The 17,833-nt window shown below is 41.5% G+C and overlaps 1 protein-coding gene across 5 annotated transcripts in view; it reads right to left on the bottom strand.

Moving 5' to 3' along the window:
* The window catches only part of LOC121894273 (band 4.1-like protein 1), a 42,612-nt gene extending 28,835 nt beyond the window's left edge, over positions 1-13,777 (bottom strand). For 2 of the 5 annotated variants that reach the window (XM_042406764.1, XM_042406765.1), the window contains exons 1-3: positions 13,361-13,777; positions 5,283-5,418; positions 4,321-4,488 (exon numbers count right to left, since the gene is read on the bottom strand). In XM_042406764.1, the coding sequence (XP_042262698.1) occupies positions 4,321-4,488; positions 5,283-5,321 (207 nt within the window). In that variant the 5' untranslated portion in view covers positions 5,322-5,418; positions 13,361-13,777. The remainder of the gene's footprint in view (positions 1-4,320; positions 4,489-5,282; positions 5,419-13,360) is intronic. The other 3 variants (XM_042406766.1, XM_042406767.1, XM_042406768.1) reach the window with 2 other exon arrangements.
* Between the last annotated feature and the right edge of the window lie 4,056 nt (positions 13,778-17,833).

Below are 17,833 nucleotides of genomic sequence, written 5' to 3'. Positions count from 1 at the left end.
CTCCACTTATGCATCATATACACTACTGATACCATTTACACACTCCATACTGTAAATATTTAGTTAACTCTTTTTGGTTTTGGTTAAATAAAACTTCTTTTGTTAAACTATGGTGTGTCTCCCATTTGTAGTGGCCAAAGAGCTAGGTCATAACATGGGGAAGACTGGTCTTTGTACTGTACTACTATTGATAGGGGTCAAGGTGAGCATTTCAGGAACATTTTCTTTCACATTCAAGTGACAAGTTCATGTTTTCACATTCAAGGGAGAGTTTTCATGTGGATTATTTTGACCTGTTAACATTAGGATGCACCGAAAATATTCTTTCTCACAGTGCTGAAGGAGCCTTAAATCAGATTATATATATACTTGGTATATAGCCTGGATGCAAATAGTTTACCAAAACTGAGAAGTGGAGATGAAAACGAACTGAGGGATATGGGCAATGGTGGCTGATATTTAGGCACTTCAAGTCTTTTTTTTTTCTATTCTGCATTTACTCATGAGAAATGAATAACCGAAATAAAGTCAAAATCAAGTTATATAAACTTTTCAGGTAAAGTGTAGCTCATTAGCACTGGATCAATTTTTGCTCATTTCTAATACATCTAAGGAAAACACAAGATGAAATATTCAAACATCATCAATTCATGCATGGGCTCATATGCTACTGAATATAGCAGAGGAAGAAGTATGTTGATGTTTAGACCTAACACTGAGCTACACGTGCACAATATTATACTCTCACACATACAGCACCTCCTCCCCTGGAGCCTACAGTAGTTTGTGAGGTGACAAGAAGATGGAGCATGCAGTTGCCAGGGAAACAGATGCAGTATTGTCCCTCCATTGTCTTGTTTCTTAATATCTCAAGGCTAGGGTTTGAAAAAGTGTTTTGCCTTTGCCTCATTATAGGTGAAAGGATGGTGGAGCAACACTTGGGAAGTGCTTAAGCTCTTAAAGAAGCTCTTATCATGTCAGTCAGTAGGTCTCCAATGCTACATCGTCTATGTAAAGAAAGCACATGCTGTTTGAAAGCCAGGAAACTTAACTAAAGAAATCAGCAGGTGGAATCTTAATAATCCATGACTGAGGTGAGTCTATTCACTGTCAGCTCTGGAGCAGTTAAATATTCAGCTGTACAATTATGATCTTAGCATTGCTACCTGAAAGGACACCCAAGACAGAATCTTGGCAATGTAAAAAAGACAATTAACGAGCATGAAACACTCAAAATAGCACTGTTCTACACATCGGCCCAGCCAGGCTTGACCATGCATAGTCAGACGGATTACACCTCAGTGAGCAGGGGGAGGGGGGGTGTATGTGAGAGAATCGGGTAAGGGCGTGGTGCCTGCTCTCCTGCTTAAGGACCACAGGGAGGCTCAGCCATGCATCCATGACAAGAGACTTAATTATCCCATGAATGTGGCACCTCCTCCAGGGAGAGCGCTCTCAAAGTGTGGCCTGCGTTCTTCACAACGCTGTTATTACCAGCTCCTGTAGCACGAGGGAGGTTCGGAAATGGCAGGCAAGAAGTTCCACCCCGGCAATTAAAGACATGAAGCGAGAGTGAGTCCGTCCATGACCTGGAGGTCTGAGGCTCTCACTAAACTAAAAAATTTTAAAAACATGGGCTGACAAGAGGTTTCTTTGTACATCCCTCTCTGGCAATGACTGGCAGCGCTGTGGGGTCGGGCGAATATTCGGGAAGAGCACTTAAGACACAAAAGCTTTCATAACCATAATGCAAACTATTGTTGCGGTGTGGAAAAAGCCCAAAGGTATTTCAGAATATGTTCACAGTGCTGAGAGAGTGGTTGGTGCAGGCGTAGCATTCCTGATATTCTTACATCACACACTCACACATAAAAAGCACTCTCCCCCCAACACCACCACCACAAAGTTTCATGTACTTGTGCATAAGTATCCTAAGGGGTGGCTCATAATAACATTGCTCTTCTATTTTCTCCTTGGCTGCACCTGGCCTGTGACCATGTAATAACTATAGATTTCCTAACACCCTATTAGCAGTCTGTCCTGATGGCTTTTATTGGACAAAAGGAACATCCTGTGATCAATCAGTAGTGCTGGGTATCATCAAGATTTTAATGCCTTTACCAACTCAACACCAAAACCTTAGTTTGGGGAATATAAACATGATTTAGCCACTTTTTTTATTGAATAAAACACTTTATATTACGCCGCTCAATGATTCAGTGTTAAAGGGGCACTCCACTGTTTTTATGCATGAGGCTCAATTAACTTCCCACATGCAGTGCTACTCAACCTATGAAAAAACCTGTATAATGTCTTTTGCGGTTCAGAGGGGAGATGCTTTTGAAAGTCGGAGAAAATAATTAACTATTGTGTTGAATTATGGGAATTGTAGGATCCAGTGTTTCTGGAGCTTGACCCAGGCTTGGGGCAAAATGTCAGGATATCTCTAATATTTTGACCATTCTTCTTTAAACTTGTCTCTAGCGAGTCCACCATCTTAATCAACAAGCAATGCATAATTGCTGGAGTACCCCTTCACAGTAGGTAAAGAACTTCTTCTGTCTAGAAAAAATATAGTCTGAGACATAAAATTTTCCTACATTTTCAAGGTCAAGATCAAGCTTTCAATCTCAACTTTTAAGCCCAAAAAAAAAAAAAAGTGAAATTTAAATTCCATGACAACTAGGCATCTCCATCTGCTGAGGAAGATTGTGTGTCACGCTTGAAAAGCTCCAGTACAGATAGTAAATGGACCTTGTGGGGGACATTATTTTGTCAATTTCCGGATCTAGATCAGAAATATCTAATGAATAAACAAGCATAAGAATTTGAGCATTCAGGGCTAACTCACAAAACTGCCCTCACCAGAAAAACAACATTGGTCGTTTGCCTAAACCAAGCCCACATGATTTTAACAGTGACCATACCCAATATTGCAGTGACACATGACACATACTTGCTCAAATAGTCTTATTTGCCATACACAATAATTAGAAAAGGAACATTGTTGACACCAGAAACTGCTGTTCACCTCAACATTGGTTTCTATATTAGCAAAAATGGCATATAATAAACTTTTGTAGCAGTAATTCTTAACGGTTTTCAAACACACTTATGCACACTTAGTCGTCCTGCCAATAGGGGCCCCTAGATCAAAAAACACTCATATAGAATGTTTTGGAAGGCAATTACAACCAACCGATTTTGTCAAGATTGAAATTTCATTGGTGCGAACAGCAAAGATTGATCACACTTGTCACACAATCTTCCTCAGCTGATTGGGTTTGCCCAGTTATAATGGAATTGTAGATGTTCAAATGGGGATCGTATGATTGGATTGAAAGCTCCAGAACAGCCACTAATGGACCTTGTGGTGGGATTGATTTGTCAATTGCACATTTTAATTGAGGGTCAATACTTAACAACACTTTTTGACACTCAATGCAATGGACACACTTCACAAAAAGGTTCGATATCCAGCCCTACTTATGAGCATGTACAGTATGTCTCCAGTCCAATGCAGCATCAGACAATCTAGTCTTGTTGAAGATATGCACAAGCAGGGTACTGGAGTGTGACACAGGCAGGCTGCTACCATTTGATCCAGACAGAAGCCTGATTTAACTCTGTCATCTCAGATACAGAGGCAGCAGTGCCAGACAGACACATCATGTCCTGGATTTGGATGTCTAGATACATTCTTAGTAAGCTAAATTGAAAGTTGAACCTAAACAAAAGATAGCTTAAAATATTACTGCAAAATCTCAGCAGTTAAGTAATTGAATATGAAGTCCTTCTGCCACAATCCTCCAAATATTATTTTAGAAGGAATATATAGACCTGTTCTGCCAGAGGTATCTGCTGCTGCAAGCTACAACTGACTTTCTTCTGTGCATTTATCTATACAAATGAACTTACATCTATCTCTTTTCTCCTCTTTTAAGCATGCCTTTACTTTCCTTTCACAGCGAGTGGGAAATATCCTATTTCACACTGCTATGGTAATGACAACAGAGATCTTATGTAGAATGAAGACTTTCATACTGCACTATTTTTTGTGCCACCGTGTGTATTAAAGACAGTGTAACATTGCTTTGGCTTCGCCCCCCTGGTGAGCTCTCAGCGTGGCACCCTCTCTTTTATTCTCTTTGCCTATTTTATCCGCTCTTTGCAGCACTATACAACACACACAACTGCCCACAGAGGAAAATAACAACAAAGGGGAAAAAAAGAATGTTGCTTTTCAACAGTTTTGTTCAAAGCATGTTCGGGTTAATTCTAGAAAACATGTTTCCACAAAATGTTTTCCATTGTGCATACCTCAACTTCTGCTTCGAACTCGGATGAGTCCAGCAGGGTCACTTTGAAGGGAGCGGTTTTAAGTCGTTTGGAGCCTTTTTGAGGAGATTTGAGATTCTTGTTTGGGGACATCTTCTCAGACATGTCATCTGTTTCTTTGTGTTCGTCCAGATGTTTGGAGTTCTGTTCCTTTATATATGAAGAAAAACAACAAAAAAAAGGCAGTCAAATGACACAGTGATGGATTTCATCTTTCAACCTTGATACTTGCATGAATATTTCTAACAGTTAAAATATTTTGAAGTACCACATCAGCACAGTGCCACAAAATCAAGTTCTTTATCAAATAGATGCTTTTAGCATTAATTCAAGTACCAATAGTGTCATATTACATTATCCCTCCTGGACAAACATCAAAGTGTTTGGTTGTAGTGTCCTGAATGAAAATCAATGGTGCAGAATCAGAATTGGTGCTTTAGTAGATATTGGATTTTACGCACTGTGTGTAATCTATGGAAGTCTGCTAATTAAAATACTGAAAAACATAAAGCACACTGTACATCTGCTTTAAACTACACCAACTCCCAGTCACTGTATTTCAAAGATAGCCTACACATTCTTTAATACAAAGATGTAAAGGCTCTGTTTCAGACAAGGCAAAACTGTTGCAATATCAAGAAATACTGTAAGTTAATGAATCTTCATAATCAGTGTCATCTTCATTATCTACAAGGCCCAAAGGCCTATTTTCAAGGAGGTGATATGAACAAATGAGCTCTACTTCTTCTACAGTGTAATGGTTTGCTCGGCTCATGAGAACAGCAGGTCAGGAGTGGTACTTTAGAAAGTCAATTAAACTCCTACAGTAGCTTTTAAATTAAAAGCTAACATTTCCTGTAATTTCCTGTGTTTTTACTTTACACAACCACCAAGAAATCTGTGGCTTCAGCAGTTATCCATTAGTGCATTTAGGCACTGCCGACCTGTTTGGCCATCTTGCTGTCCGAGGCTGAGTCCTGCATGCCTGCCGCTGCCCCCTGCCTTCTGGGAGGACTCCTATCGTGCTCTCTTCACCTCTGACGGTGCCTGCCTCTGTTGCTTCAGCAATGTAACACCAACCTGCGCAGGAGCAAGAACACAGCAAATAATTTCAAACAGTGTCTCAACTGAGTAGCGCTATCACTTCAAAATGTCATGCCAAACATGTTTTTGTTTTCAGTATCAAAAGAGATGAGATGACAGCAGGGAGCTGCGGCTGCAGAAAGAACATTCTAAACACAAATGCTTTCACCCTAAAACAATACCAGGATCACATTTTCATTACAAATTCTGAAAGCTGTAGCTTCTTGATGCAACACAATTTCCACAGACTTAATTCACCTTGTCGTCAAGGACATTTACTTTAATTATAAAATCCCTCACTGAGCCAGATAATGATCATTTATTTAAGCAAGACAAGCTCTGGCACTAAGATGATGATTACCAAAAAAATTAATTAGTGAATAAGGCCATGAGTGCTACCATTGCTACTCATGACAATCAACAGTGCCTTTCTTCAGTCTCAAAGGTGTAACAGCGAAAAAACTGTCTGTATGGTTCAATGGACTGTGTAGATGCCTGAAGGGCATATCATGTAGTTGAATGTCTTCTTTGATTTCTCTGATAAAGCACACGTTTCGTTACAATACAAAGCTGCCATTATTAATCCATGACACAAAGGGTGCATACAGTGTAACATTACAGCGTAGACAGGTGCTTTGTTGTGGGTTGATTAGGTATCATCAGTATTTGAGTTATTTTGTGATCAAGTGTTGTCATTTTCATTCCTGTGCAGCCACTTCCCCACAGCCCGCCTCATCTGCTTCCACTCCAGTTCAGTCAGTACACCTACGACAAGGTTTTAACCATTTATTACAACAATTTGGATTTAAGTTTGGCTCTGTGGCTCTGCTTACAGTATGTGATGCTCTCAAACAAATCTGAATAAGCCTGACAGAGACTGTCCCTGAGCTTGCAAACGCCTCCCCCCCAGCAAAGCTTGAGATACACAGCATTTAATGAACATGAACACATATTAAAAAGAAACATTCACGGTTAACAACTAAACAGATAAATGCTAATGCACAAGGATTCTGGGGAGGTGAAGGGATTTAAAGCGAGGATGCAGAGCTCAGTGTTGTTGTAGGCAGACTGGATGAGTGCCAAATGTTTATATTAAGAGAAATAGCATGTGAACATATGTAATTGGAGGGTTTATGGAACATTATTTCATGACTTCTGACTGCTTGAACAACCACAAGACACCCTTTTATCAATTTCTACATTTTCCTGCAAATCAGTTAGAGCTTGTCGTAGCTTATAGGCGTGGGTGGAGAGAACAATAACAGCAGCAGAAGTCAAAGTAGAGTGCAGCCAGTTTTGTCAGTTCAGAAAGGTATGTATAGTAAACATGCCTTTTACATGTTTACAACATCTTTGTTCACAGTGTCAAGTGCTGTGTAATAATGTATGTTCTAAGTGTTGTTTCATCAGTGCAGCTGTATATTTTTATGTCTCATGAGCCCACGTGGGCTGGGTACTTTATGACACAAAAATAAAAATCACATTGTGAGCATTACATTGCTCGCTGCTTGGGAGAAACCCAAAGCTCAACCTCCCCCTCAGTGCATCTCTCCCTGTATGATTGTTGAATGTCAGTGCAAAGAGGGGAATTTAAGAAGAAGCTTTGCTGTCTGATTCTAAAGACACAAAAACCTGGAATTCACTGTAAATAGTACAGATAGTTGAACATTTCCTGCTCCATTGTGGACATGATGTTGTCTATTTTTGTCTACTTATATACAAGAGAGAAAGAAAAAGAAGCCCCAAAAATACTAGGTACTCTGTGGGTGGATGTTTTTGTGATCCAGGGTGGATATTTTATAGGTTACACACTCAGTAGATTCCACAGCAGATAAAAAAAGATGCTTATGACCCTGGAACATGTTCTTCTTTGACCTCTTATAAAAGGAAGACATGGCATATAATGCGTGAGCATATCCTCAGCGGGATCAGATCTGCTCAACATAATGCCAGTGTATTATAGCGTTCCCCTGACAATACCTCAGGACCTTGTGTATAATCCAGTCTCTTTATGACCCTGGAGGTCTCTCTGCCCCCACAAGCAGCAAATCACATCGACATAATGCATCTGGGGGTTGTAGGCAATCAGGGCTGACGACTGAGGCAGGAACACAACCAGTTCACACCAGTTCAGAGACTCCCAGCCAGGGAAAGTCTTGACTTATACCAAGTGGTTAAAGGAGTGTGAACCCCCCCCCTCCTCCTCCTCTGCTGTGCTATCACAACTGTCCCATTACTTACAATCACAGTGATTTGACAGAAATGAATTCCCCTCCCTGGGGACAAAAGTGAAGCGTGGACTGGTATGTCCGCTCAGGGCCTCATTTCCCTCTTGCTTTCTGATCCAGCTGGGCACTGAGCTATAAGTTGCTCAATCAATTTTCCCTCCTTGGCTGAATCATCATATGACTGCCAAATAAACTCCCGGATTGGAGTGGAAAAACTCTGTCAGATATCATGTTCTGATGGCGCAGGAAGCAAACACTCCATGTCTTTCTGTTATCGCGTTCGCCTCCCAGTCCGAGTCAGTCAAGCTTAAAATAAGGAGCATCTCCCCTGTGTGCGTTATAGGTGGGTATTTTCTCATTCTGTCCAAGTCAAACAGAAGGTGACATCCCCCCCCCCTCACTTAACATCCATCTGGGCTACACGACACAATGCAGTCATCTACAGCCGTCTGTGAAAATATACCTGTCTCAGCTGTGCCATGTTCACAGCAACAAATTAACTGAAAGCAGCAGCAGTCTACGCATTTCTGTTCCCCATCGCGGACATTTTTCACTGCTGTTCTGAACACATTAACGAGTGTACAGACAACCGTGACACATTTTCTAACCATACACAAATCGATAGTTACTGTTGCTTTGAAGTGGTCATAAAAGATTTGTACCATACATGTCAGCCAATAATGAAAAGGCCCTTCGAGGACACATGCGCACACGTGCATGCAAGTGCATAAAATTGAGAATACAAATCAAATAATCCAAAGTTAGTTGTGGTAAATGGGGTCCCTTATTGAGACATCTTCTCATTAAATCAGATTAATTGCCAAATTAACACTGATTGATGTCACAGAATGAGGCAGTAGAGCCCTGCAAATGCATTAATTTCCTGTAACAGACCATTACCCACAATCGCCTCTGTCAACCCAGCGACCGAGAGCTCTGCAGAGGAGAAGAAAGCACTTTACAGGGCAGGAATACACTGCTTGTTTCTGGTGTTGTACACTGTGCGTAGTTCACTGACAATCTCTTTCTTTTGATATGTGCCATAAGTAATAATAATTCATCACAAAGAAAAACACATTGTTTCCTTGGAGGGTTATGAAACACTACTCTTCCCTAACAAGCACAGCCTTCTCCCTTGTCTCTCCTGCCTCTTTCTCCTCATCCTCATCAGAGGTACGCTTTAATCTAAGTAAGGCAAGTGGAGGGAGAATGAGAGAGGGAGCACGCATGTCTGTGGAAGAGTACTGGCTCAGCTCCGAGATGCAGTTGCCATGGTAACAGCATAGAGTACTCTTTTTTTTTTTTTTCCCCCAGCCCATCGTCTCTCTCTTCAGAGGAGTGACAGAAAAACAGAAAGACAAACTGAACAAGGAGGGAAGATGAGAGGCCAAAAGATGAGGTAGCATAAAAGACAGAGGGATCAAGGATAAACGGAAAAGATAAGAAATGACAAGAGGGAGGAAATGAGCTGATGCGGCATCGTGACTCAAAGAAAATGTCAAGCAGTAGCCTCCCCTCCGGTTAGCGGTGGAGGAGCTGCACACACCATTTCTCGTCACACCCGGGGACAGACGGAGAGGTTGAGGCAGAGATGCAGGCCGCTGCTGCTAACCCTCCTCTATCATCTACCATAACCTGCTCCTCATCTCACGCAGCACAGTCATCACTATTTGGCCAGCACACAACTCTAATCCATTGTACAATCCATGGCCCTGCTCTGTGGTCTTAATCACATTTATCCATTGGTGCAAAATGCAGAGTAATCATATAGAGCACCACACTGCCAAAAGAGAAAGACACAACACAATACCTACTACACCCTGACTAGCTTGTGGACGTTTTTCATAAAATATTATTACAGTGTTTTTTCAAACAGAATGGATTCAACTGTTTGCAATATAGTCATGTAGGGTCTGCAGCTACAGCTATCATTCATGACTGAATTGTTTTATTGTATTAACATATTTCATCTTGGAAAGTGTCAAATTTGAAAGTGAATCTACACTATTACTGTTATCATGAAGCAATAGTGGTGATAAATAGCCTATACAGGCTGTGATGGGAGTTATTTCAGTAATCCAGAGTTTTGTAATTAAAGATCCTGGTCATTTTCAAAAGCGTCAGGTGACTGGCAGATGGAGCACTTTGAAGGCTTGGATGGGCATGAAACATGATGTCACCCATTGGTTTCTGAAGAGAGGTTTTGAAGCTCAAAGTGGGCGGCTCCGGCCATCTCCATCTTGGCAGTGCCTGACTCCGCCTAACCCCCAGCTAATCCAAAATGGGCAAAGAGTTGGAGCTGAGGTGGGCCGAATGAAGCCTGGTTGCTGAAACGAGCCACCTAGCGGCTAGTGACCTGTCACTCAAAGCGACCACATCCTTAATTATGCTTTATGGCTTAATAAAATTTAAACGGGTGAGTTATAAAAAAATTCACCTCCCGTATAGTTGTCATGAAAGGGGAAATGAGCTATAGAGACCAAAACTGTTTTTTGTACCATGCTGTAAACATGTTTATTTCTGCTGTAAAGTTGGGCATTTTAACATGGAGGTCTATAGGGATTGACTCACTTATGGAGCCAGCCTCAAGTGGCCATTCAAGGAAGTGCAGTTTTTGGCACTTCCATATTGGCTTCATTTTTCAGCCCTGGAGGTTGCCACTCCCTGAAAAATGCATTACAAGGTCTTGCTGCTTCTTTGATAAAAAGTTAGGCACACAACTGTGTACACAAGAACTTCAGGAGAGAAGACTTTCAGTTCAAAATATCAGACCACCAAGCTTTTAATTCTGTTGTATGCACTGCAATTTTAACACAATCATTATACCACCAGCCACTGCCATTAATCCTTGTGTATTTCAACTCTTTCTAACATTGTCAATTTGTATTTTTTAGATTGTCTTTATGTATGTAAATTAATTGTGTATGTGTACTTCACTTGCCGCAAATTGCCCTTTGAGAGACAAACTGAATTGAAATTAAATGAGTTATGTTTTGGAGAAACCTGATTTTACATTCAGCAGTATCCATCAGTTCATTTTTGGATTCTGGGTCAGTGTTGGATGAATTTAACAAAAATGCTCTAATGTTTTGTTCCGAATGCAATGACAAATGTGCTGCAGCTCTGATGTGGTTCAGTGTCTTAGGCACCTGGTTATCATGAGCCAACCGCATGCTAACATGCTAACATCCTCACAATGACAATGACATGTTGATGTTTGCCAGGTATAATGTTTACCATATTCACCATATAGTTAGCTTAGCTAGCTAGCATGCTAACATTTAGCTAATTTGCACTAAACACAAAGCATAGCTGAGGCTGATGGGAATATTATTAGTTTTGTATCTAGTCATGAAGCAAAGTGCTGTGCAGGTAAAATTCTGACCAGATGGTGGCGCTAGTTGGAAAGTGCAGGGGATCACCAAAGATAACGTGAATAACTGTACCCAATTTCATGGCAATGCATCCAAACATTTCACGCCACCAGAAATCTCAACCTCATGGTGGCACTGAAGGAAAAGTAAGGGGATCACAAATAGATATTTTCATTAGGAAAAATATTTCCACAACCAGCAACTGATCCCATTTTGCAACTCTATAGTATTGGTCTCACATGTGTTCTAATATATTCTAAGATCAGCGGGCAGCTGCTACTGTGCTGGGCAATAAAATCTAAACACCTCATCAAGTTGTCAACAACTCTGGCACTTCCTCCTAGAAAGCAGCAACACTTGTCTGGCATGTCTCGGCTGCACTGATCCCCGGCACACTGCAGTAGATATGTCAGTGAGAGGTCGTTCTGTCAGAGAGAAGGATGAGAGGCTCAAGGACACTGCTCTCATTCACCAACAACACATATAAACACATGGCCTGTCATACACACTGACAACTACGGTGTAACACTGATGGGAGCCACTCAAGTATCGCCCAGGGCGCTTTTTTACAAAACGCCAATGCATTATGGTATGCTGTGTGTTTTTCCACTCTGGTGGTATTGTGTTCCTAAGATGACGATGGAGTCCTAATACCTCTTGAAGCTGGAGTACCACCTCATTACTCTGCTAAGTTTCCTAGGTGAGCCTCTACCAATAGATGATGACAGATGAGGCCTGAATGGAAAGACCAAGGCTGAAGTAAAAGACAGCGGCAGCAACTGCGTGACTCCTCAAGCTTCACATTCCTGCAACACGTCTGAAATCACCCTAAGAGAAAAATTTTTCCTCCATGTAGTGCTAACACGTGTTTGGCTTCCTCGCAGCAGAATAGGAATCTGAGCGTAAAGCGGTACAGTTTGGCACTTGGCTAAATTAAAGGTGGCCATTTTTAGATGAATATGAACACACATAGTCGCACATAGAGAGCAGAATTACCGGGAGCCAACAGCAGGCGGGTATAAACTGCTGCAGAGACATCATTCTGTCACAGTGCATCTAATGGATGCTGACCTTTCCCGTGCTGCGCTGGAGACCACTGGTGCATGCACTAGGAGGGACACCTCGCCACTGACGGATCTGTCCCTGAAGCTGCCAGACGCGCAGCACCGGAGGGACTACGAATGCAAAGTCCCCCCCCCCACCCTCAAACCTCCTCCATCATCTCCCCTCTCACAGCTGATACTGTGATAAATGAGCAAAAGCAGCGTAGCTAAAGGGAAACATAGCATGCTAACGGGAGTTTAAAGCAGGGAAATGAGGACATGGGTGTGAGAGCACATGGGCAGTTGAACAGGCATCATCATGAACCTTGGGGGCAGGGAAACACATGGTGGCACGACAAAGCTTGTTGGCTTGTAAGCGCATTGTCAAAGCTGCGCTACATTATACCAATCACAAGTATGACACACTGAGCCATGCTACTTAAAGGCATTACCCTTCAGTTGTTTTTGAGATATTCTCTTTTGTCTCTTGTGAGTGTCCATGCTACAATTGTCTGTCGCATCCAAAACAGTCTTCCAACAGTAGTTGTTTCTTCTCAAAGCCCATTTTGTCTGAATAATTATTATTTCATGGCAAGAAATCAAACTCTCTTTGCCAAATGGAAATAATTTGAATCTGCTTTGTACTGACAATGAAAAAAAACAGTTTGATCCACATTTGTCCAATCAGATACATACAATCTGTTGCATATAAATTAATCTTGGGCAAAATACTTTGAGATGAAAGCCTAGATGCCTCCTGTTTTATCAGTTCCTGTCAAAAAGTGTTGTCACATTCTCAAAGGCCAGTGTGTAATTGTCTCGGCGTGAAGCCTCCGCTGTGCTCCAGTTAATGAGAGACTGTCACAATGGTTGCACTTCCCAAACCAGATTGTTCACCACTATTATCTCTGAACAGGAAAATTATTTCCTGCTTAGAACCACAATTACAGCTGTTTTTGCCTTTCAGTAAAGCCCTGATGACAAAAAAAAAACAACAAACAGGTCAGAGCAGTTTGTCATTTTCAGTGTTTAGTGTAGCTGACTTAAAGGTCATTTGATCACAAAAACAGATAGGGATGTTTGGACAAACACATTCTTATACTGAAAATATTAATATATCATTTGCACATATTTCTTAGCCTACTGTCAGCAGGCAGACTGACAAAATGTGTAATTTATGAAGACATACATACTGTACCTCAGTTAAAGTCTCTTCCATTATCCTTTCAAGCTTTCTGTTCAGTTCACAAGTTCGAACCTATAACACAAGACACGCCAGCGTCCTACAACTCACCATATTCCCACACAAGCTGCCATTTGTTCTCCGCGAGATGAAGACGAACTTGATGGTGCCACAGTTCAAGTCACGCTGTCAATATATCCGCATCTCTTGACAATTTCAAACAAGACATTGTCACATCCTGCCTGGACTTTCTGTTTGATTTTTGGACTCTTTGCGTTTTTGTGTTCTTTGGGGTTCCATGTGTTACGCTTCTGTTGTCAAGTCTTTCTGGTAATATGGTTTTGCTTGTTATAATTTGGGTGGTGGGTTTGAAGGACTGCCTTTGTTGGTTAGCTTAGGGTATTGTGTTTTTGGTTTTCTGGTTTCCCTGTGTTTTCTCCTCCTGTATTCATGAGCTCCTCCTCTCACCAGCCCTCATGAGCTCTACCCTGCTCTGTATCTTCCCCACACCTGCCCTGTGTCGGTCTCGTCAGCCCTGCCCTGCTCCCTGTGTTTCCCTAAGCCAATCACTCCCAGCCTGCCCTTGTGTCTAGTCACCTGTTCCCCATTCCCTGATTAGTTTAGTGTGTATTTATAGTCCAGCTTTCAGTTCAGTCTTGGTCGAGTTGTCTGTGTTTATGGTCAGTGTTCATCATTCCTGTGTCTCAGTGTCTCCTGTGTGTCTGGTCTGTGTTCCTGGTTCCTGTTCTCAGTGTCTCCTGTGACTTTTATATTGTTCTGTTGGTTCTGTTTAGATGCCTGCGCTCCCTGTTCTGTTAGCTTTTGTTTTGATGCTCACGCCAAATAAAGAGTTTCCTTCGGTCTCTGCATTTGGGTCCATTCCTGCTATTCACTGTAACAAGAGTGGTTAGTCTCACCCTCATTTTCCCTTTCCCTTTGAAGCAATACACAAACACACACACACTTCCTCCCACGCAACACACTCTCACTTTCTCTTTGATTTCGCTTACTGCATTAGGTCTAGATTAATTTATTTTTCTTTTTGTTCTTATGTATAAATTCCATATTTATTCTAACACTTCTTTCAGTTTTCTTCTCCTTTCTTCTCCTCTGGATTTTCCAAATTTTCCTGTACTGTTTTGCATTGTTTATTGTGCATTGTTGTTATGTTTATTTTTATGCAGAAATGAATCAACAGCATTGCAATCAATTTGAATGCAGACAATGATTGCAAGAGTACTTGTTGACATTGCAGTCCACAATCTAAGCCGCCATCTCAATGTGATGACAATTGCACATGTTGTCCCCATGTCTGAATAGTGTCTGATTTATTCTTACATGAGTCATGACAGCAGTCTCATCAGGACCTTGTAACGCTTCCAACGGCTTCAAAAAGCTTCAAAAAGCTTCAAAAGAATGAATTCATACTCTCATTGATAAATGTATTACAGCTCTCTTATTAAGACATGCATTTATTTAATAATATATATATTTATAATACATGTATTTAACTTTGTGCTGCTATAGCCTAACAAGAATAAGCTCACAGTTTTTCAAGTCTGTCTTAAAACAACAGTCTGGTGTCCACATGAAGACTGACAGAGGTTTTCCCTGCTGTAATCATTCCTCTTGTTTATACTGGCTATTAAAAGATCCCTTTCAAATGTGCTTTCAATGAAAGTGGTGAGCAACAACTTGTCACGAGCGATGACTTTCCCATAGCCGTTTGACCTATTGTTCATATAAAAACAGTGATTTGTGGGGCGCCCCCGTAGTTTGGGGTTTGAGGCGCACAAAACCACAAAATCCTGTGGTTCAAAAAAAAAAAAAAAAGAGAGCTTTGTTGCATGTCATTTCCCATCTCTCGCCCCATCTTTCTTGTTATCTATGTGCTGTCAATATCAAATTGATATAAAGAATAATTTATTGATACTGAATTAATCTGTACTGTATAGTGGATATTGTTGCTGCTGTTGCTTTACTGCATTAATGTTTTGCTGTTTGGTGTTCCTCTGCATGGCTGGGGCACTGTCTTGAGAATGCTTATTGTGTTACTATTGTTGCCTTTATAGCATCTTGTTGTCTCTCGTGTGCAATTATTAACATGTCACTAAACTGGTGTCAGAATATCTCGCTAAAGGACTGCAGTTGAAAATTAGCTGGCTGGCTAACACTGGCACATTTTCAGAAATATGTGTTGTCATTATAGATCAATAAATAAAATGAAATAATTATGCAACAGAATTCATTTCAGACTTGTTCCTTGATGTCATGACTTTCATTGTGCTTCTTTCTGTAACAGTCCTGTCATGCCTGAATAAAGCCATAATGAACATTTACAAAAATGACACCCACTATGTGTCTAAATGACAAAAAAATTATTACTATAACAGATAGATGAAGACCACATGTCTGCAAAGGGCTTGAGCTCCACCTCTCTTTCTTAAACTTTGGTAAACTAACTGGGTTGTCATAATCCAATGGATCACATTTCTGATCAGAATTTGATTAAATGTTAATCAACAATAACACACAGCATAATCATTCATTCACGTCACTACTCTGTTCATATCTCCTGCAGCATGCAGACATCAGTGAGGAATCTGCATCTCTCCTGTTCATAGTAACAGTGAGATAAATAACTGTGTCTGTTGTGAAATCCATCCCTTCCAACCAGGAAGTTGCAAGTCTTGCCTCATGACCCTGTTGTAAGCACTGACACAATACCTGCTTTGTTTCCCACAGTGTTAGCCTGGATGGCGCAAGGCTCAGATTAGTTTTCCTTTTTAGTGGAAAACTGATCTGCACACAGGGTTTCTTTAAAATGTGCTCTGCTTTAAACGAGAGCCTCATTTTGGTCAGTTTCCAAAGACAAGGTGTGCATTTCAGCAGAGTGTGTTTCTAGAAAAAAAAAAGAACACACTTTTGTCTTTCGAGATGTTTTCTTCATGCATTTTTTATGTATTCAAGGTCAATCTATGTCCCCAGCTCTTCTACTAAATTAAAAAATATGAGTTTTATTTATAGAAGATTTCAGGGCTGTGTCTGTCCCGCACAAGAAAAGTGACAATGAAGCCATGTGTCACCCTGCGTATGCATAATATTATGCTAATGGTCATGCTCAACTGCGTTTTGCATATGCATGCCCTTGTAGCAGAGTTCATCAGAAAGAGCTGTCCTCTGTGGGAATAAATCCAGAGAAGACAACACAGCCACAAGCCTCTGTTATCTACCGGGGGAAGGACACAACTAACTGCTTCCTAACACTGAGCTGCCATTTATACATACAACAGTCACCTCGAAGGTGGATTTTCCAATTTCCTTTCAGCCATACAAGTCGTAGAGAATGCCATAAATCAACAGGATAATGGTGGGTGTCAGGAGCCCTCACAGCAGGACTCATCTCTTCACAGGTTGCCTTGAGTTATAGTCACACTCTTCTACTGTATTTATCTCAGGGGATCAAGATGGATCAGCTGGCAATACACTGGCAATACACAGGAGCTACTGTTGGGATTCCCATGAGCAAGCCTGCAGCATTTTTTTTAACCATCCCATTGAATTTGCGATTAGTGCAGAATTCCTAGAATTTGTCAGATCTACACTGTACTCTCCTCACTAAAGAGAATTACAGAAAAAATCATCAGTGACCTTTCTGAGGTAAATGAATTATTGTGAGAGACAATGATTCATAGATCAAAAAGCTAATTTTCCCACCTTTGTTGCATGAAAAGGAAAGATGAAAGCTGCTACTTTCATCTTCAGAATATTTCCATAAATGTTAATGGCAGCAGACGTTCATTAAAAAAAAACCTCATCAGAACGTCACTGCATTGTGCTCTGATGGGAGCCATTCAGAAAACTTGAGAGGGTTACCGGACACATGCAATTCCGGCATAAATGGGCCTCCTGCTAGCTCCCAGTGGCAGCACTCTCTGCCAGATGAACACATCCTGCTGCTGCCCTGCTAGCTAGAGCGGCACTCAGCCACCGTTGGCTGATGGGATACTTAAAGTGAGAGGAGGCAGAGCGACTGTGGGCCTGTGCATCAGCATGGCTAGCGTGCTGCAGGTGCAGACCATCGCCACACAAAGAGGCAGCGGCTGGAGTACATGAGTCAGTGTGTGTGTTTGTTTGCTTGTCTACGTACCTCCCCACCATTTCTCCACACACACATACACACACCCCAGGCCTAAGCTTTTCCATCATCCGAGGAGAGCGGCATGCACTCCAAAATATTTTGGCTACAGGCTGATTCACATTCTCCATGCCAGGCTGCAGAGAATGAAGCCGTGGCATGGCTATCTAAGGCTCTTCCACATGCATGCAAAATACCGCAGTGCTGCGATGGTGAGAGGAGAGGACACACAGGAAAGACAGGAGAGGAGACGACGTGTGCGGTGTCTCTGTCGCAAATTACCGGACTGATCCACAACCAAGAGATTATTTCAAACAAGACACTATGGTAACAGAGCCTGCAGCATCACCCACTGTCCCTGTCATGGCCCATTTGAAGCTCGCTCCCCCCGGTGCCCATGGGAGAAGGTGGCACAAGGCCATACCATATGGTATTCTATGTGACGG

Source organism: Thunnus maccoyii, chromosome 3 (assembly GCF_910596095.1).
Source record: "Thunnus maccoyii chromosome 3, fThuMac1.1, whole genome shotgun sequence".
In the NCBI taxonomy this organism is placed as follows: Eukaryota; Metazoa; Chordata; class Actinopteri; order Scombriformes; family Scombridae; genus Thunnus; species Thunnus maccoyii.
This window is presented reverse-complemented; position numbering and strand designations above follow the sequence as displayed.